The sequence below is a fragment of the Natrix helvetica genome (assembly GCF_964273705.1).
Source record: "Natrix helvetica genome assembly, chromosome: 4".
NCBI lineage: Eukaryota > Metazoa > Chordata > Lepidosauria > Squamata > Natricidae > Natrix > Natrix helvetica.
The window spans coordinates 1,137,020-1,157,820 of record NC_138550.1 but is presented as its reverse complement, the minus strand read 5'-3'; the positions used below and the strand labels follow the sequence as shown (position 1 = coordinate 1,157,820).

General features: G+C 52.2%; 1 protein-coding gene across 2 annotated transcripts in view; it reads left to right on the top strand.

Moving 5' to 3' along the window:
- Window positions 1-20,298, top strand: part of CLPB (ClpB family mitochondrial disaggregase) — a 69,337-nt gene extending 49,039 nt beyond the window's left edge. For both annotated transcript variants that reach the window (XM_081951756.1, XM_081951755.1), the window contains 9 exons: window positions 3,845-3,922; window positions 6,957-7,012; window positions 8,068-8,112; window positions 12,690-12,851; window positions 15,550-15,706; window positions 17,086-17,159; window positions 17,998-18,117; window positions 18,568-18,672; window positions 19,576-20,298. In XM_081951756.1, coding sequence (XP_081807882.1) covers window positions 3,845-3,922; window positions 6,957-7,012; window positions 8,068-8,112; window positions 12,690-12,851; window positions 15,550-15,706; window positions 17,086-17,159; window positions 17,998-18,117; window positions 18,568-18,672; window positions 19,576-19,830 — 1,052 coding nt within the window. In that variant the 3' untranslated portion in view covers window positions 19,831-20,298. The remainder of the gene's footprint in view (window positions 1-3,844; window positions 3,923-6,956; window positions 7,013-8,067; window positions 8,113-12,689; window positions 12,852-15,549; window positions 15,707-17,085; window positions 17,160-17,997; window positions 18,118-18,567; window positions 18,673-19,575) is intronic.
- The last annotated feature ends 503 nt before the right edge of the window (window positions 20,299-20,801 follow it).

Below are 20,801 nucleotides of genomic sequence, written 5' to 3'. Positions count from 1 at the left end.
ACTGATGACGTTCCCTAGTTGGGGCATCAAATGTCTTCAAGAAAACCAGCAGGCTCAGAGTCCACCAAGGCCCCCCTCCTCCTCTCGGGAAACCCCTCTCCTTTCCAGCACTGATGATGTTTTATTTTTATTTATTTGATTTGTCCATCGTTTACAAGATAATAGGTATAAGAACAAACATGGAAGCTATGAATGAAATGGGGACAATAGGATAGTTGGGGAACGAAACCCCTTCAGGAAAACCACCAAACTCAGAGAGCACCAAGGACCTCACCGTTCAACCCTGAACTCCATATACTCTGTCAAAATGCCGGGGGGAAATCAGCAGGGTCAAATAAGGATTTATTGCAAGCTTAAGTTCTCTACAAAAACCTGAGCTACTAACGGTCTAGGGAAACGAGCGGGAATTAAGGAAGCCGACCAAGTGGGTTGGATTTAGATCCCTTGCGGGGACTCAGGGACGGGGAGAGTGATGATGCCTTTGACCCTCAGGTTCAGCCTGGTCACCTCCTACCTACAGGTAATCTTCGACTTGCAACAATTCATTTAGTGACCACTCAAAGTGACAACGGCACTGAAACAAGTGACAGGAGCATTTTTCACACTTATGACCATTGCAGCACCCTGGTGGTGACAGGATTTGCATTTGGATGCTTGAAAACTGACTCACATTTATGACGGTTGTCCTGGAGCCACGTGACCTTCTGACAAGCAACGGGGAAGCCAGACTCACTTCACAACCGAGCTAGTAGTTTAAGAACTGCAAGTGATTCACTTAACAACTACAGAGAGGAAAGTTGTAAAATGGAGCAAACACTTAACAAATTTCCTCACTCAGGAAGATAAGTTTTGGGCTCAATTGCAGTCATAAGTTGAGGACTACCTGTATTCTATCGGGAGGATCCTTTCAGGAAATCATCAGAGGTCGGGGCAAAGTATCACAGGCCTTTGTTGGCCTTTTGAGGATTTCCCAGGGGTCCCTTCCTGGAAGAAGCGTTCAGCTGCCTTAGCTGGCACCCCTTGGAGACTGGCCGGAAGGTCCCCAGGCCTCGCGTGGCCTCCAGACCGCCCGTTTTTAAGCCTCTTCCTTAAAATTGACCCTCTGCGCCAAGGAAAGAAAATAGTTGAGCTTTACATATGACGTCTGAAGCCTTCACTGACTTTCCTGGTTGGTTTTGGCATGGCGCAGTGGTTTCCCTGAACATGTGGCCAAATTGGCAGTCCCCCCCCCGCCCCCCCTGACTGAAACCTGCTTCTTGAACATTTTCCAGGGCGTGTGGCGTCAGGGTCAGGAGGTGGGCTGGCTGGTGTAGTCAGCTGAGGGCTCCCCCCCCCCCCAGGCCGGAATGGCCTTGAAAAGTCACGCTGGGGTAAGTAGACCTTCTAACAGGAACCAGGGGGGATATTGGGCTGGGGAGGGGGGGCAGGAGGAGGGGGGGGAGAGACAAAGGGGGCACGAGATTTGTTCCAGACTCAGCTGCAGCCAGTTTTGGCCAAGAAAGGAAGCAGAAATGGTCTGTGAGCACGGGGCAGAGAGCAGGGCCCTCTCTGAAATGCAGGATGGAGCCTGAAAGCAAACGGTCCCCGGAGCACCTTTTCCAACCCGCCCCTTTTGCACCCAGAGACAGAAGCCTTTGCGAAGGTGCTGTTGGTTAGGCAGAAGCAGCTTTCACGGGAGACGCATCACAAGCAGATGATCAGTTACCAAGAAGGGGCAATATTTGTAGTTCAGGATTGAAATGAGGAGCTCCTCTGAGCTTGGCTACTTTCTTTCAGACGTTTCATGACCCAACTAGGGAACATCATCAGTGCTGGAAGGGAGGAGGGTTTGCAGAGAGGGTGGGGATGGGGAGAGGAGGAGGAGGAGGAGGAGGAGGAGGAAGAAAAAAAGAATGGTGGGTCTGTTGCTACATCTCAGCTTGACTGTTTTCCTGCAGACGTTTCTTGACCCAACTAGAGAACATCATCAGTGTTAGAAGGTAGGGGGGTTGGTGGGGAGGAGGAGGAAGAAAAGAACTGTGCAGTCCTTGGTGCTCTCTGAGCTTCTTGGTGTTTTTCTTGCAGACATTTCATGACCTACCTAGGGAACTTCATCAGTGCTAGAAAGGAATGGGTTTGTGGATAGAGAAGAGGAAGAAAAGGGGGGAGGGGGAGGAAGAGGAGACGAGGAGGAAAAGGATAGGAGGAGAAGGGGGGAGGAGGAAGAGGAGTGTGTGGTCCTTGGTGCTCTCTAAGCTTGGTGGGGGTTTTTCCTGCAGACATTTCATGACCCAACTAGGCAACATCATCAGTGCTGTCCTTATCATAATGAGCACTGAAGATATTACCTAGCTTGGTAATGTAACGTCTGCAAGAAAACATCCAAGCTCAGGCAGCACCAGGGACCCTGCAGTCCGTCCTGTGTCCCCCCCCTTCAAACGTCAGTCTGCTCATCTTTTTCCAGGGACCTTTTGTCTTCTGTGGAATCCAGACGCGACTTTAGAGGAAAAGCATTGGATCCTTTGTGTGAAGTTGGGGGTTGGGGGGAGCACATTGGTCTAGATGGGGGTGGGGCACAGAAGACTCTGAGGTACAACAGGTTTGCTCCCTGTGTGAATAATATTCTACTTGTTAGACTCTCCCCCTTGTTAGAAATATTCTACTTCTTAGAATTTGCTTCGGATGCTACCAGATTCCTTCTCATTTTTGCCTAACATGGGTCTCCTCCTCCTCCAATGTTTTGGAAGCAGGAGCCCCCCCCCCTGCCCCTCTCTCCTTGGGGCTGGACCAGATAGAAGATCTCTTAAGGCCCTTTCCAGCCCTATGATGCCATTACAGTCTGTTCTATTCTATTCTACTTTTCTCCTCTCCTCTCCTCCATTCCATACTTCTTCCTTCTTCTCTTCTCCATTCTTCCTTGCTCTCCTTTGCTCTCTTTACCTCTTTTCTCCCTTCTTCTCTTCTCCATCCTTCCTTTTTCTCCTTTGCTCTCTTTTCTTTTCTTCTCCTTCCTTCTCTTCATCCTTCCTTTCTCTCCTTTGCTCTTTCTCTTCTCTTTTCTCCATTCTTCCTTTCCTTTGCTCCCTTCTTTTCTCTTCTCCTCCCTTCTTCTCCTTTCCATCCCTCCTTTCTCTCCTTTGCTCTCTTTTCCTCTTTCCTCTTCCCCCTTCTTCTGTCCTCCATCCTTCCTTTTTCCTCTTTGCTCTCCTCTTCTTCTCTATTCTACTCTTGGTATCTCAGCCTTCTGTCCTCCTCGGCCCGAAGAGGATTTTCTTCCACGGCAGACTCGGCACCTCCTCCACATCCACCCACCCCTTGACCCCCACGTGCTGGTCTGTCCTGTGACCTTGATGGCTGAGTATGCTTGCCTTCCCGTCCGTCCGTCCATCCCTCAGCATCAAAGAAGCCGTGAGCCTCTCCTTGCCAACCCTTTTCAGGCTGACTGGAGAGCCCCCTCCTCCTCCTTCTCTCTCTCCCCCCCACCTTCCTGGTCCCTTTCTGGTTCATTCAGTCTCCATCCTCCTCTCTGGTTTCCCTGGCAACCCTAAGTGCACATCCTGGAAAACTTTATCCGAAATCTGCTCTGGGCAGCTTTCCAAATCCATGCTAACCTGATTAGGTACCTCTGGGGCCCTTGCTGGCTAATCAAATTAGGTAGCTCTAATGGCAGCCAGGACTCTGAGTGGGCAGAGAGCAATAAAACATAGTGTATACTTAGTGATAATTATCCTGGCTGTTGTGTCATTGATTTATACGCCATTCCCTTTTCTTTTCTTTTCTTTTCTTTTTTTAAACTTATGCGCCCAGATATATAACAACCCCCCCTTTTTTTCCCCCCCTCTTTTCTTTGTTTTTCCTTTTCCAGCCATCCGGAGAAAGGAAAATGGATGGTACGATGAAGAACACCCGCTCGTCTTCCTCTTCCTGGGATCTTCGGGAATAGGTAACCCTGCTTTCCTTCCACCACCACGGCTGAGAAGATGCTCTCCAGCCGCCTGGGGCCTTCCCTGTGTCGTCCTTCAGAGGGATAAGCGAGACAAATGGGGGGGAAAGGAGGCCACCAGGATCCCAAAACACTCCTCAGCTGGGTCCTTTCCTTGCAGACGTCTCATAACCCACGTTACGTGACACTGATGATGTTACCTAGTTTGGGTCATGAAACGTTTGCAAGAAAAGAAGCAAGCTCAGAGAGCACCAAGGGCCCCTCAGTCATCTTCCTCTTCCTCCCCCTCCATTCTTCCCCTCCTCCTCTTCTTCTCCACAACTCCCACAGCCTCCTAGCACTGATGAAGTTACCAAGTTGGATGATGAAATGTCTGCAAGAAAAGCCCCAAGCTCAGACATCGCCAAAGACCCCAAAGCCTTCCTCCTCTTCCTCTTCCTCCTCTTCCCTGCAAAATCCCCTCCCTTCTAGCACTGATGATGTTACCTACTTTGGGTCACGAGACGTTTGCAAGAAAACCTCATTGCAACCCTGAGCTACGTATATTTTCCTTTATTGACCTCAAACACCCTTCTGCCATACAATTTTAAAGTTTATCATTTATTAACAGAATTGGTAAGGCCACCCACACGCCCAGGGTGACTCCACAAGGCTTACAGAAGGAAAAACCCCAACCCCACAACAGTCAGACCAACTCTTCGGGGGGCTCCGTATACCTGCACTGCCACTCGAGGGGAAGGGGCTTCTTTCCTGGAGGCTACCTGAGTTTAATCTGGGGATTGTTGTCTCTGGGACAGTGGAAGCCCTCGGGTGAGAGGTAGGTTGGTTTAAGGGGCCTTGGCCTCTCTCAAGGCTTCTTGGACTTCCAACTCCCAGAATCCCTCAGCCACCTAGCAAAGTTGAGAATCCCTGGTCTAGATGGGTGTCATCAGCAAGTTTTCTCACACAAACAGACGCACTAATTCCACAAATCCAGATTGCAGGGAGTGAATCATCCTGAGTAGTCAAGAAATCCAAATTAATCCAGATTTGAGCATTATAAAAGAGGATAAATTTCTCTCCCAACAACAAATATATTAACCTCCATCAGGAACCCTACAGAATGCAGGGAGTCCTCCACTTACAACCACAACTGAGCTCAAAATTTCCATTGCTAAGCAAAGGCAGCTCTTAAGCGAGTTGTGTCCCGTTTTACGACCTTTCTTGCCATAGTTGTTAAGCGAATCACCACAGTTATTAAGTGAATCTGACTTTGCCGGTCAGAATGCCACAAAAGGGATCACATGACCCCGGGACATTGCATTGCTTTTATGCTGCCACAACTGGCAGCTTCTCAGGTTATAATTCTCACACCTGAAAAAGGGAGAACTTTCCTTGCAGACATTTCATCACCCAACTTGGTAACTTCATCAGTGCTAGAAGGGTGTGGGAGTTGTGGGGAAGAATGGGGGGAGGGAGTGGAGGAGGAGGAAGAGAAAGATGACTGAGGGGTCATGGCGATGCCTGAGCTTGGTGCTTCCCACTGAAATGTGCTCACAGGTTCTAGCATTTTCTTCCTTTCCCATCTTACATTCCGTGGCCACCGCTGAGGGTGCAGGGAAGAACAGTGGCAGCAGAGAAACAAAAATCAAGAATTTATCATTTTATGGTTTGTAATTTTTGCAATTTTAGAACCGTGAGCCACCCAGAGTTACTTGATTGAGTTGGGCAGCTGTAGAAATAATAAAACAAAAGGAAAAAAAGAAAAGAATTTCTCTAATGTTCCCCCTGAGCTGGCAGGATACATTTTCCATAGATTGATAATTTCGGGGGGGGGGGGGGAGTTGGTTCTGAATAGTTTTAATATTATCTATTTGTACATGGTTGTTTATAGGCTGCTTAGGGTCAAATAACTACAGTTGGGGGGGAAACCCTCGTAGTCCATAAATAGTAAATAAATCTCAAAGGTGCATTTGACCTTCGGGACACCTGCCAGAACAGCAGCTCCTTGCAGAGACACACCTGGCCAGGAACTCTAGTGAGCTGCCCTGCCTGCTGGTACATATCAAAATAGATTGGCTTTGCAGTATACATTTTGAATTATTAATGGTCTAGACTTTTACGACCAGAGCTGCATATAAATCCAGTTCTCAAAGAATATTGGGCTTCCTAGCATTCACTGCTCCTTGTCTCAAGATCATCTGCGTCTTAAACCAGCATTCCTGGCCTGATCCGTTGGCGACCTTCCCAGCTACGTTCCCACAAGTGAAGTCAGTGGGGAAAACCCTGCGATTCGCTTAACCAGCAGTGATTTGTTTAACAACCCTGGCCAAAAAAAATGTTTTCTTAAGATCAGCAACAACTGCCTTGCTTAACAATGGAAATTCTACAGATAATAACAGGATAAAAGAATTGGAAGGGACCTTGGAGGTCTTCTAGTCCAACCCCCTCCTCAAGCAGGAAACCCTACTCCATTTCAGATATTCAGTGGCTGTCCCATCTCTTCTTCAAAGCCTCCAGTGATGGAGGTCCCACAATTTCTGAAGGCAATTTCTGTTCTACGGATTGATTGTCCTCACTGTCAGGAAATTCCTCCTTAGTGCTAAGCTGCTTCTCTCCTTGATTGATTCTCCATCCGTGGCTTCCGGTCCTGCCTTCAGGGGCTTTGGAGAATAGCTTGACCCCCTCTTCTCTGTGGCAGCCCCTCAAGTATTGGAAGGCTGCTATCATGTCACCCTGGTCCTTCTTTTCATTAAAGCAGACATACCCAAAATTCCTGCAACCGTTCTTCGTATGTTTTAGCCTCTGTTCCCTCATCTTCCTGGTTGCTCTTCTCTGCACTCTTTCCAGAGTCTCCACGTCTTTTCTTTTGTTTAACGTTGTGGCAACCACGATGCTCACTATCTAAAAGTGGTTGGCTGTCACCAGCAGCTGGCTATTGTGCTGTGGTGGCAACAGGTGTGTGCAATGCCCTCACAGTTAGGGACACAAAGCCCACTTGGACTTCCTGCTTTTTGTTGTGCTCATGGGAGCCTCTCTCTTGCCTCCTGAACAGGTAAAACTGAGTTGGCCAAGCAGACTGCCAAGTACCTGCACAAAGACGTCAAGAAGGTAAGCCCTCTTCTCAGTGGGAAGCAGCAGCCCAGGTGGGCCCAGGAGAGGAAGGGTCAGGCTGATAACGTGTGGAATTGGAATCTCCATCCTTGACCCCTTTGGGGCCTGTGGACCTCAGCTCCCAGAATCCCTCTGGCTGGCTGAGGAATTCTGGGAGTTGAAGTCTACAAGTCTTAAAGTCAGAGAGCCTTGGTGTGGATGCCAGAGACCGTTCTGGACAGTCCTCGTCTTACAACCGTTTGCTTATCAACCATTCAAAGTTACACCCCCCAAAAAGGTATTTATGACCTGATTTTGAAGTTGTGATGACTGAGCCTCTCCCCCAATGTGCCCATAAGCAGCCTCTGTTCATGGCGTCCCGTGGTCAAATGGCCGTGGTTTACATTGTTTCCCCATCAGATGGAGAAGATGGGTAGTCCTTGTCCAGTAGAGGAGCCGAATCTTGATGGTAACTTGAGACTCGGGCGTTTTCAGCTGTTGCCCGACTGAAAAATCCAGGCACTCTTAGAGAGAAACGGATCTTGGCTTTCCATTCCAGCGAAGCCGCCTCTCTGCAAGCAAACGGGTGCTTTCCCCACGAGTAATAACCTACGCATCCCCCAGAAGCCTTATTTCACTTCCACGGACATCTGCGGATTTACTTTAGCTTGTGTTTTATTCCGCTCGTCATTTAAATTCTTGGTTTGTGGAGGGATGCCGTATATCTCTTGGCATGTTTGCAAACATTTCAGTAGTTTTAATGCTCTGCTGTTCTGTTTCACGCAGTAGCATTAAATTTCCTATTTTTTGGCCTAGGGGCATTTCAGGGAAGTGAGTCTTGCGAACGGCATCGGATGCACAGCCTGCCTCCGTGTCTGGTGTAGGTAGAATGAAGGAGTCCTCAGGGGTCCCTCCAAGAGGCCACCCTTCTTCCCTTGTTGGCAGGCACCAATTTAATCTTCAGAAGGGGTGAAATGTTGCCCCAAACCTTTGGTAGAGGCTGCTCCCTCACTTAAATGGCTTGAGAACGTCTGGCAACATTTCTAATTCCCCTTTGCTGCTTTCCTCCGCAGGGCTTCATCCGCTTGGACATGTCGGAGTTTCAGGAGAGACATGAGGTGAGGAGGAGGAGGAGGAGGAGAGGTGCCACTTCTGCCAGGCCTCACCAGCCTGGTGCCCTCTCAGCCCATAGCCCCCTCTTGCATACCCCAAGCACCCCTCTCGCCTTCACTGCCCCAGAGGTAGACCTCTCCCCAGGGGGCTTGGCTGTCTCCCTCCAGGAGCTGCTCTTTCTCTGACTAAAACTTCTTACTCTTTGCTAGTCTCAGGGGGAAAGCATCTTTGTAGCTCAGGGTTGGCATGAGGGGTCCCTGGTGCTCTCTAAGGCACTGGTTTCCTTGCAGACGTTTCAGGACACAACTAGGGAATATCATCAGTGCTAGAAGGGAGTGGGGTTTGCAGAGAGGAGGAGGGGGGGAGAAGAGGAGGAAGAAGGAGGAGGAGGACTGTGGGGTCCCTGGTGCTCTCTGAGCCTGGTGGTTTTCTTGCATTATTATTTATTTATTTATTTATTTGGATTTATAAACCGCCCCCTCTCCCCAAAAGGGACTCGGGGAGGTGTACAGTCAATGAAACACAGATAAAATACATAAATAACACTATAAATAATATATAAACAATTAAATACTTAAGCATATGAGTGGAGGAGGTGAGACTGTACAAAGAAATAAATATAGTATAAAAGCCCTAAAACATCCCAATTAAAATACCCAAACCCAATTAAAATATATCCCCGGGAGGTAAGACTAAGAGAGTGCCAGGCCAGCTGATTGAAACAGGTGAGTCTTTAGTTTTTGACGGAAGGAACGGAGGTCAGTGGTGGTTCTGATGTCGGGGGGGAGGTCATTCCAGAGGGTTGGGCCCATCACAGAGAAGGATCTACTCCTAGGTGTCGCCCGCTGGCATTGCCTGGTGGACGGCACCAGGAGGAGTCCCTCCCTGTGAGAGCGGATTGGTTGTAGGGACGTGTGTGGTAGGATGCGATCCTGCAGATAACTAGGTCCTATGCCATGGAGCGCTTTAAAGATGGTAATCAATACCTTGAAACGCACCCGAAAGGCCACAGGCAGCCAGTGCAGCTCGCGCAGGAGGGGTGTTACGCGGGAGTATCGTGCACTCCCCATGATGGCCCGCGCGGCTGCGTTCTGGACTAGCTGTAGTCTCCGGATGCGTCCCAAGGGGAGCCCCATGTAGAGGGCATTGCAGTAGTCCAGGCGAGACGTCACCAGCGCGTGAGTGACCGTGCGTAGGGCACTCCGGTCCAGCAGGGGGCGCAATTGGCGCACCAGGCAAACCTGGTGGAACGCCCCCCTTGCCACGGCTGCCACATGGTCATCCATTGACAGCCGGGCATCAAGGAGGACGCCCAAATTGCGCGCCCGTTCCACAGGGGACAGTTGTTCGCCCCCTATGGCCAGCGATGGTATCAGCTGGCTGAACTGAGGTGCCGGTAGCCACAGCCACTCAGTCTTGGAGGGGTTGAGTTTGAGTCTGTTGTCCCCCATCCAGACCCCGACGGCTTCCAAACACCGGGACATCACTTCGACAGCCTCGTTGGGGTGGTTTGGGGTTGAAATGTACAGCTGAGTATCATCAGCGTAGAGGTGATACTCAACCCCAAAACCACGGATGATCTCACCCAGTGGCTTCACATATGTGTTGAACAGGAGAGGCGAGAGGACCGATCCCTGTGGCACCCCACAAGTGAGTGGCCTCAGGGTCGACCTCTGCCCCCCTGTCAACACACATTGCTTCCGGTCGGAGAGGTAGGAGCCGAACCACCGCAAAACGGTGCCGCCGACTCCCATCCCCTCCAACCGGCGCAATAGGATACCATGGTCGATGGTATCAAAAGCCGCCGAGAGGTCTAATAGGACCAGGATAGAGGAACAACCCCTATCTCTGGCCCTCCAGAGATCATCAACCAACGCGACCAAGGCTGTCTCTGTGCTGTGCCCGGGGCGGAAGCCGGACTGGCGTGAGTCTAGATAATCGGATTCGTCAAGGTGTCGTGGAAACTGCTGCGCCACCACATTCTCAACAACCTTCGCCAAAAAGGGAAGGTTGGAGACTGGACGATAATTAGCTAGCTCCGTTGGGTCGAGCGAAGGCCTCTTGAGCAAGGGTCTCACCACCGCCTCTTTCAAGGCAGTTGGCAAGTATCCCTCACCCAACGAGGCGTTCACCAGGCCCAGAAGCCAGCCTCGTGTCACCTCCCAGGCTGCCAGTACCAGCCAGGAGGGACACGGGTCCATTGAACATGTGGTGGGTCGCAGCCTTCCACGCAACCTGTCCAAATCCTCGGGGGCAACAGAGTCAAACTCCTCCCAGAATGGTCTCTCAAGATTCGCTGCTGACGGCCCGTCCGGTCCACTGACGGAGGTCCATCCACTCCGGATCTGAGCGATTTTGTCCCGCAGATATTCCCCAAACTCCTCTGCTCTTCCCTGTAAGGGTGCCCCCCGCGTCCCCTGCGATAAAAGGGAGCGGGTCACCCGAAACAGGGCGGCAGGGCGGTTATCCGCGGACGCAATAAGGGCAGCACAATATCTACGCTTGGCCGCTCTCATTGCCACAAGGTAAGTCCGCAAATAGGCTCTTACCTGTGTTCGGTCAGATTCGGAGCGTGAGGACCTCCACCTGCTCTCTAGATGTCTCCTGTGGCGCTTCATCACCCTTAGCTCCTCAGTGAACCAAGGAGCCCGGGTGGATCGATGCCGCCGGAGAGGTCGCAAAGGCGCAACCCGGTCCAAGGCCCCAGCCGTCGCCCTATTCCAGGCAGTCACTAGGTCCTCTGACCGGGAGCGGGACAGGGCTACAGGTATTGGCCCAAGCTCCGTCTGGAATCTATCCGGTTCCATCAGGAGCCTGGGGCGGTACCAGCTTGGAGAGTCTGGTTCCGCCTCCTCGCGGTGGGGGATAGCGCCAGGGAAGTCCAGCCGGAGGGATGAGTGATCTGACCATGACAGGGGCGTGATGACTAAGTCCCCTATTCCCAGATCACTCGTCCACTGTTCAGATACAAAAATAAGGTCCAGTGTGTGGCCCCCTTCGTGAGTGGGGCCCTGAACTAATTGGCTCAGGTCCATGGCCGTCATGGAAGCCATGAACTCCCGAGCCGCCTCAGAGGCCGCTCCCGTCGACGGCAAGTTGAAGTCCCCCATGACCAAGAGTCTGGGGGTCTCAACTGCCGTCTCTGAGATTAGCTTGAGGAGCTCGGGCAGGGCTGCTGATGCATAGCGAGGAGCCAAGTATACAATCAGCAAGCCCCACTGCCTCCCTGGGCCCCAGTTCACACCAAGGGACTCACACCCGGGTATCTGAGGGACAGTGAACTCCCTCGGCTCTAAACATTCCCGAATAACCACCGCCACCCCACCACCCTTGCCCAGGGCCCGGGGCTGATGGAATGCCCGGAAACCTGGTGGGCACATTTCCACGAGGGGTAAACCACCCTCGTGGCCCAACCAGGTCTCCGTTATCCCTGCAAGGTCTAGCTCCCCCTCTGAGATCAACTCATTGATGAGGGGGGCCTTGTTAGTAACAGACCTTGCATTGCAAAGCATCAGCCGCAGGCCCTGGCTCTGTAGTTCCTGTCCACCTAGACTGCAGGGGTTGGTACAAGCGACCGGGCGTAACCAACAGCCACGGTCTCCCAACCGACCTTGAGATCTTCTCCTGTCCTCGCATCCCCCCCTCCCCACGACTGTTGTAATAGAACAACCCTCTGTTGAAGTGACCTTTGCTTTCCCCCCTCCACCTCACTCCCGTCCTTCCTGGACTCACCTGTTTGCCTGGCACTGGCTCTCCTCCCGGTCTGATTGGCCCTCCCCCCCACCCTGGAACCCCCTAAAAAAGATAAAAAACATTTTATTAAAAATCCCCTTAACTTCCGTCTCCTGCACCTCTCGGGGTTCACGAACCCGTCATCGAGGCGGGCCCTTGAGAGAGCCAAGGGCCATACCTGCGAGAGAGGGGCCTCCCGCAGGCGGAGCAAGTCTAACCTCGAATAAGTTATTATTAAAATTCCAATGGGGGTTAAGGTGCTATAGATGGTGAAAATAAGTCAATGTGGGGGGATAAGAGGCATTGTCCTGGTTCGTCCTTCGATGAGGGGGGGGGGAGTAGGTGTCCAGATGATAAGGACTTGCAGACATTTCAGGACCCAACTAGGGAACATCATCAGCGCTAGAAGGGAGTGGGGTTTGTGGAGAGGAGGAGGAGGAGGACAGGGGGGTCCTTGAGCTTGTTTATTTGCTTGCAGACGTTTCATGACCCAACTTGGTTACATCCTCAGTGCTAGAAGGGGGTAGCTAATGAAGCTGTGGGCGAGGAGGGTCTTCCCATTTTCCTTCCTTGGTCCTTCTCCCAGCTCTTGCCAGATGCCAAAAAGCTTCTGTCCAGATTGAATCAGAGAACCCATGTTTCTCCCGAGAACCTCCCACGAAAAAACACGGATTCCTTGGGATCGCAGCTGGTGGGGTTGGATTTGCCATGTTCCAAATACGGCTACCCCCTCCCCAGGTTGTGGCCTCCTCAGGAGCAGCATCCTCTTTCACTGGGGGGGGGAGGGACAGCTTGGTTTGAACCCCCAGAAGTCTCGATGGTGTAACTCTGGGGGGGGGGTGTCTTGCAGGTGGCCAAGTTCATAGGCTCTCCGCCAGGCTACATTGGTCATGACGAAGGGGGGCAGCTCACAAAGAAGCTGAAGCAGTGCCCCAACGCCGTGGTCCTCTTTGATGAGGTGGACAAGGCCCACCCAGACGTCCTGACCATCATGCTGCAGCTCTTCGATGAAGTAAGATCAGTCTCCCTGGGGTTGTTCTGGGTTCCAGGTCATTCGTTTGTTCTTTTCTTCTGAGTTCCAGGTCATTCAGTCATTCTTTTGTTTTGGGTTCCAGGTCATTCATTCATTCTAGGTCCCAGGTCCTTCAGTCATTCTTTTGTTTTGGGTTCTGGATCATTCAGCCATTCTTTTGTTCTGGGTTCCAGGTTATTCATTTGTCCTAAGTTCCAGATCATTCTTTTCTTCTGGGTTCTTGGTCTTTCATTAATTCACTTGTTCTAGGTTCCGGGACCCTCAGTCATTCTTTTGTTCTGGGTTCTAGATCATTCAGTCATTCTTTTTGTTATGGGTTCCAGATCATTCTTTTCTTCTGAATTCTTGGTCATTCCATTTGTTCTAGGTTCCAGTCATTCTTTTGTTCTGGGTGCTGGATCGTTCAGTCATTCTTCTGGATTCTTGGTCATTCATTAATTCATTTGTTCCAGGTCCTTCAGTCATTCTTTTGTTTTGGGTTCTGGATCGTTCACTTCTTCATCCGTTTGTTCCTTGGCTGTCCATCTCACTGTAGGGACTCTGGGTAGCGTGTCGAGTTAAAGCAAACAGCTTTTTATGCAACACTCCACCAGTTGAATCCCCTCCTCCTCCTCCTCTCTGACTTCCGGTGAAGTTGGTCCAGGCTGGGGGTGGCTCATCATTCATTCATTCATTGGACCTTGGGCCCTTCAGATAGCCCTGCCAGACTCTTCTCCAAAGCCCCTGGGGGCAGAACAAGGAGGAACGGGTGGAAACTGACCAGGGAGAGAAGAAGCAACCTGGATTTGAGGAGGAATTTTCCTGAGAGGGAGGACGATTCACCAGTGGAGCAGAAGTTGCCCCCAGAAATCGTGGGTGCTCCATCACCCCCGGAGGCTTTTAAGAAGAGATTGGACTGAAATGGTAGAGGGTCTCATGCCTTGAGCAGGGGGTTGGACTAGAAGACCTCCAAGGGCCCTTCCAACTGTATTCTGTTCTGTTGAGCTGGACCCCTAGAAGCTTCCAGTAGTAGCCAATCAGGAGCCAAGCTGGTAGATCCCCTCTCCACACCCTAAACCTCCCCAAAAGCCTCAGAAAATCAGGTCAGCCGTGTGGGTGTCCCACATTACGACGTCCTGACTTAACATCTGTAATGGGGCCACCATGCCCAGCTGTGTCATTGAGTGCCACGGAGCCTCTGCACCCAGCTGGATCGGGGGAGGCAACCCCCACCCCTAAATCCCTTTGTCAGGGTTCCAAATAGCATCCGAAAGTGAATCAGAGTGCGAGGCAAAGGATTCCTCCAAGTCCCAATTTTTGAAGAGAGCCACGTTGGCACAGCTGGGAAAACCTGAATCTGAAAGCTTCCCGGTTTCCCCCACCCAGTTGAAAGTTCTGCCCCCACACCCACCATCCCATGGTCCAACCTCCCACTGCCACACTGGCAGCTTCCACCCATCCAGTTCCGGTCAGGTGCAGAGATGCAGAGACAAAGGGTGACCTTGGCTTTCTTAAGAAGAATGTTGTTATGGCTGCATATCATCTAACCCCCTCCCATTTCCCCACCATAGAAAATGCATGGTAGAATAATGGAAAGTCCGTCAGGCCAAAGACCCAAAAGAAAAGATGACACCCTCAGCTGGCACGGAGCGTCCTGACCCTCTGCCAACCTCCATTCTTTGCATTTTGTTGGGGGGGGAGGGGAGAGGAGAATGGCGGCGTCCTTGGTGGTGCCACCTGAGGCTTCTGCTGTTGTTTCTTCCTTTTCCCCAGGATTAATAACGCTGGCATTTTTCTTGCATAGATCACGGTGGCAGCCGCTAAATGCGAAATCAATTCCTGAACTGCCGGTCTGACAGAGCAATAACCGAAATGTTAATCCCCAGCTCTGACACAAATGTGTGTCGTTCGGCTGGACAGGACCGCTCCTGGCGACACTTAGAAAGGGGAGGGGGAGCAGACAACACCCCCCCCCAATTCTCTTTCCTCCTTGCTCCTCTCATCAACCGTTGCTGCCTTCAAAAGATCCTTAGTGTTCTCAGAGGGGAGAACGGACACCCTACAGGGGCCAGGGGCCCTCCTGCCCTGCCCCATCTCCCTTCGGGGGGGGGGAGGGGTTGGACCCCAGCTCAGAGGCCGAAGCCCAGGCGGTTCCTTTCAAGGGGGTGGATTCATTTACCCTGAGCCCAAGTCCTTCATTCGGGGCCACAGTGGCCAAATGAGTTTTTGATCATTTCACCAAAATGGACGGGTGTTAAGTGAGAAATTTGTTAAATGAGTTTTGGCCCATTTTATGACTTTTCTGGCCGCAGCTGTTAAGGAAACCACTGAAGTCATTAAATTATTACCCTGGTCGTTAAGTGAATCCGGCTTGCCCTTTGACTTTGATGGTCAGAAAGTTGCCCAAGTGGATCACACGACTCCAGGATACTGCGGCCGTCATAAATGTTGGGCCAGTTGGCCCTTGCAGACGTCTCGTGACCCAACTGGGGAACGTCCTCAGTGCTAGAAGGAAGTGGGGTTTGCAGGGAGGGGGAAGAGGAGGACTGTGGGGTCTCTGGTGGTCTCCTTGCAGACGTCTCGTGACCCAACTGGAGAACCTCATCAGTGTTGGGGGGAAGGGTGGGTTTGCTTTCTTTGATACCCTTAGGGGGGAGGGGACTTCCCTTGGGCCTGAAGCCCCCTTCCCCTTCCGCAGGGCCGGCTGACGGACGGGAAGGGGAAGACCATCGACTGCAAGGATGCCATCTTCATCATGACCTCCAACGTGGCCAGTGACGAGATCGCCCAGCATGCCTTGGAGCTGAGGGAGGATGCCACGGAGCTCAGCCGCAAGAGGATCGCCCAGAAGCTGGGTGGGTACCTGGCCCTGCCCTGCCAAGGGGACCCCAGAGCCCCCGGGGGAAGGGCGGAAAGGCTGGCGGCTCAGAAAAGTACTCAAAAAAGTTTCTTTTTTTTTAAAGTTCCGAGGAACTTTTTTTCCTTTTTGAGCATTTTTTTTACTACAGGTTCTCCAGAAACATGGGGGTGGGGAGTGGGGGGGGTCCGTTTTTGCTCCCAGCAGGCTTCCCTGAGGCCTGCAAGGCCACAAACGGGGGGTGGGGGGGTTTCTGAGAATGGAAGAGAGAGAGAGAGAGAGGGAAAGGGAGAAAGAAAAAGGGAGGGAAGGAGGACTACAAGCCCCAGAAGCAGCTTCAGAGGATTAACCCAGGGCTGGAAGGGACCTGGAGGTCATCTAGTCCAACCCTGATCCACATTGTTAAAGTGAACTTTTGTCTTTTGGTCCCCCAGTTGCATGGCTAGATAGCCACGCCCACCCAGTCACATGACACCCACCAAGCCACGCCCACAGAGCCGGTAGCAAAGAACATTTCGATTCCCCCATAGCCCTGGAGCCTGGTGGGGCAGCCCCCTTCCCCCCTCTTGCCTTGACCGCTTGCCCTTCAATAACGGGGGAGCCCTTGACTTACGACCCCACTTGAGCCCCAAAGTTCTGTTGCTAAGCAAGACAGCGGTCAAGTGACTTGCGCACCATTTTACGACCTTTCTCACCACGGTTGTTAAGTGAATCACTTCCGTTGATAAGTTAGCCATGTGGTCGTTAAGTGAATCTGCCTTCCTTGTTGGCTTTGCTGGTCGGAAGGTTGCAAAGGGGATCGCTTGGCCCCAGGACCTGCGACCGTCATAAGTACGTGCCAGTTGCCAAGGGTCCAAATTTTGATCACCGGGCCAAGGGGGGGGGGCTTGCAATGGTCGTAAGTGTGAAAAATGGTCCTAAGTCGATTTTTTTCAGGGCGGCTGTGATTTTTAACGGTCACTAAATGAATGGTGGTGAGTTGAGGCCCACCTGCAGGGGAGCTGCTGACCACCGGATGGCCGGATGGCTCCTCTTCTCAAGGCACAGAAGGCCCCTCCCCTTTGGGAGAACGAGGGGAGGATGGAGGGATGGATAGAAAGAGGGAGGGATGAATGCAATAGAGGGAGGGAGGGAGGGATAGAGAGATGGATGGAAGGATGGACGGGGAGGGAATAGAGAGGGAAGGAAGGATGGATGGGTGGATGGATGGAATAGAGGGAAAGATGGATAGGGAGGGAGGGAAGGAGGGAGGGATAGGGAGAGATGGAGGCCAGCCATCCCTTTCTCCACCCCCAGAAAGGATGCTCTCTTCCCCCTCCCCCCCCCCCCGCAAGGGCTGTGTTTTGGGGCCCCGTCAGCGCTGCTTTTGTCTTCCAGACGATGTCCAGGTGAGGGACAAGATAACCATCTCCAAGCAGTTCAAGGAGAACGTCATCCGGCCCATCCTGAAGGTACAGATGGGGCTGTTTACTGCCCTGGAGGTCCGGAAATGGCAGCTGTCTTTTGCCCGCTGCTTCCACCGCCAGCTGGGCTCCGAAGGCCTCGGCCCTTCCCTAGCTCCCCCAGACTCCAGGCTGGTACCTCTGGAGGCCTGGCTTTCCCCCACCCCCCTGGGAGAAATCTTGGAAGCCCCCAGGGCTTGACAGAATGACAGAGGTGGAAGAGGAGGTCATTAGAGGTCATCCAGTCCATCCCCCTGCTCAGGCAGGGGTCCTTATAGCAGAGGGTTGCCAGGAATTCCTGGAATTGAAGCCCAGAGGTCGTTAAGGGGCCATTGTTGTCCACCACCCTTGCCCTACACAGGCAGTCCTCGACTTACGACCGTAATGGAGCCCAACCTTTCTGTTGCTTAGAATCTGAATGCCTATTGTAAGTCGAGGACTGCCTGTCCAGTCTCTTCTTGGAAACCTCCACGCACAGCTCCACAAGGGGCTCCAGTCGCTTTCATCAACAGCGAGGCCGTAACTTGGTGGCCGTCGTGATAGAACGGTTAGCCAGTGGAACAGCCTGCCACCAGAAGTTGTGGGTGCTCCATCAGTGGAGGCTTTCAAGAAGAGATTGGACAACCATTTGTCTGGAATGGTACGGGGTCTCCTGCTTGAGAAGGGGGTTGGACTAGATGACCTCCAGGATCCCTTCCAATTCTGTTATCCTTTCATCTGATTTAATTGAATGTATACCCCCCCCTGCCATCCCGCTCCCTTCCCCCAGCAATTCCCAAAGGGAGGGTAGCAGATGGGTCTGTGCCGGCCAGTCCCCCTCCATGCTCCGTTCTTTGCCCTTCCGCAGGCTCACTTCCGGCGGGACGAATTCCTGGGCAGGATCAATGAGATCGTCTACTTCCTCCCCTTTTGCCAGTCGGAGCTGATCCAGCTGGTCAACAAGGAGCTGAGTTTCTGGGCCAAACGGGTAAGTCCTGCCAGCCTTCCCCCCGCTGGACCGAGCGCCACTCCCACTTCAGTACAGGCAGTCCTCGACTTACAACCATTCATTTAGTGACCGTTCAAAGTTACAGCAACACTGAAAATAAGTGGCTTACGTTTTCACGACCGTGGCGGCCCCCCCCCCCATAGGTCACGTGATCAAAATCAAGACACTTGGCAATTGGCACATTTTACGACGACCAGTGAAGTCAGATTCACTTAATAACCGTGTTGCTAACTTCATAACTGCAGTGATTTTACTTAAGAAGAAGTCGTGGAATTGGGTTTCAAAACTCACTCAAGGAAAGTTTCACTTAGCAACAGAAATGTTGAGCCCGATTGCGGTCGTAAGTCGAGAACTAACCTGCATTCAGGGGGGCAGAATCTTTTTCCTGATGAAAACTTCGCTCACTGCTGCTCCTGCCTCCCCCTGCAGGCCAAAGCGAGGCATAACATCACTCTGGTCTGGGACAGGGAGGTGATGGACGTGCTGGCCGACGGCTACAACCTGCACTACGGAGCCCGGTCCATCAAGCACGAGGTGAGCTGAGGCCGGCTTGGCTCTCCCTCCATGCCCCCCCCCACCCTCCCACCCCCACTTCACCCCTTCTTCTTTTGCATTGAGGTCATTCTTTACTTTCCCCCCAAAGTTTCTGCGCCTGCTGTTCATTTATTTATCTGTTTCTGTCTGTCTATCATCTCTCTCTCTCTCTCTCTCTTTCATCTGTCTCTCTGTCTGTCTATCTATTTTCTCTCTCATCTACCTATTTATCTCATCTATTTATCTCATTTATCTATTTATCTCATTTATTTATCTCATCTATCAATCTGCCACCTTTTTTTGTTTTTATAAATGTGCAGCGGATGTACTTAATACTTCTTCTCCTTCCTCCTATTTTCCCCACAACAGCCCTGTAAGGTTGGTTGGGCTGCGAGAGAACTGGCCCAAAGTCACCCAGGTGGCTTTCAAGGCCTGGCAGGACTAGAGCTCCCCGTCTCCTGGTGATTGGCCCAAAGTCCCCCAGTCAGCTCTCATGCCGAAGGCCGGCCCAGAGCTGCTCACTCAACCTAGTGGCCACTCAGCCATCTTCCAAGCAGAGACAGAACTAGAACTCACCGTCTCCTGGTTTCCTACTTTTCCCAGGTGCAGTGAGTCAAGAAGCAAAAAAAAGAAAAAAAAAAACCCTTCTTTCAAATTCATTTTCCCTGAGACATGAGGACGTTCTGCCAATCCCCAACCAGTTTGGGTCCCTCTGCATCCCAGTTATAAATTAGCCCCCACCCCCCTTTCTGTAAACTCTGAAGGTCCCTCTCACGGGGTTCATTTTCCCTCCCTGGAATCTGAGATTTGGGGGCTGCTGGAAATTCTTTGGAAAAGGCAGCCCGTGCCAGTCCTTAGGCGCCAGAAGTGGCATCTGCCGTGCCCGGTTTCCCTCTTCCCCAGGTGGAGCGCCGGGTGGTGAACCAGCTTGCCGCGGCCTACGAGCAGGACCTCCTTCCCCACGGCTGCACCTTGAGGATCGCGGTGGACGACTCGGACAAGCAGCTGCTGAAGGCCCGAGGCCAGGACGGCTCCCTGCCCACCGAGGGCCAGCGCAGAGGGCCCTCGCTGCGCCTGGAGATCCTGGAGGACAGCAAAAGCCGGAAACTGGACATCCAGGCCCCGCTGATCCCTGACGAAGTCTCCTACCCTTCCTAGGCGCCGGCCCTCCGTGCCCCGGGGCAGCGCCTGGCAGAACAAGAGTTGGCAATAAAGCAGTCGTAAGACATGGAGAGATGTCCGTGGGGAGGCAGCTTTCTCTGGAGGGCAGCAGGAAGGGCAGCTCTCCACCCTCCAGGCACCGGCTGGGTGCGTGGGAGTTGTAGTCCAGGTCAATCGGAGGGGGTCAGAAGGAGGAGGGTCCCCAGGAAGAGGAGGGGATCGCTTAGAACCCAGGGGAAGCGTCAATCTGGTGTCCTCATCATGTTTCAGGTAGTGGTGGTGGGTCCTTCTCCCATCATCCAGCAACACCCCCCCCCCAGGTTGAGCGCCTGATCTCTGCTCCAGAGGGCGAACGAGGTGTTGGGGGGAGGGGAGGTGGTTTCCAGCCCCCCCCCCCCCCCCAGGGCAATAGAGGGAGGTTTTAAGTTATTGCAATTGTGGTGGAATAAATGCTGTGTGATCTCAGCTGTGTTTTCTTCTCCTTGGTCCTCAAAAGACCACCCGGCCAGGTGAAAAGGGGCTTTTCGGTCCCTGGATCTCTTATCCTCTAACCGGGTCCTCTTCTGGAAATGCAGGTAGTCCTTAACTTATGACCATAATTGGGCCCCAGATCTTGGAGTCAGTTTTTACGACCTTTCCTGCCACTGTTGTTTGGTAAATCCCCGCAGTTGTTAAGTTAGACACAGCGTTGTTAAGTGAATCTGGCTTCCCTGTTGACTTTGCTTGTCTGAAGGTCACAAAAGGTGGTCACCTGACCTTCCAGGACACTGCGACCGTCATAAATGTGAATCAGTTGCCGAACATCTGAAGTACGATCCCATCTGGATGCTGCAGTGCTTGTAAAGTGTGAAAAACGATCGATCACAAGTCACTTTTGGATGGGGGCCAATATAACTTCAAACGGTCACTAAATGAACCGTTGTAAGTCGAGGACCACCTGTAATAAACTGGTTCTTCTTTCAGGGCTG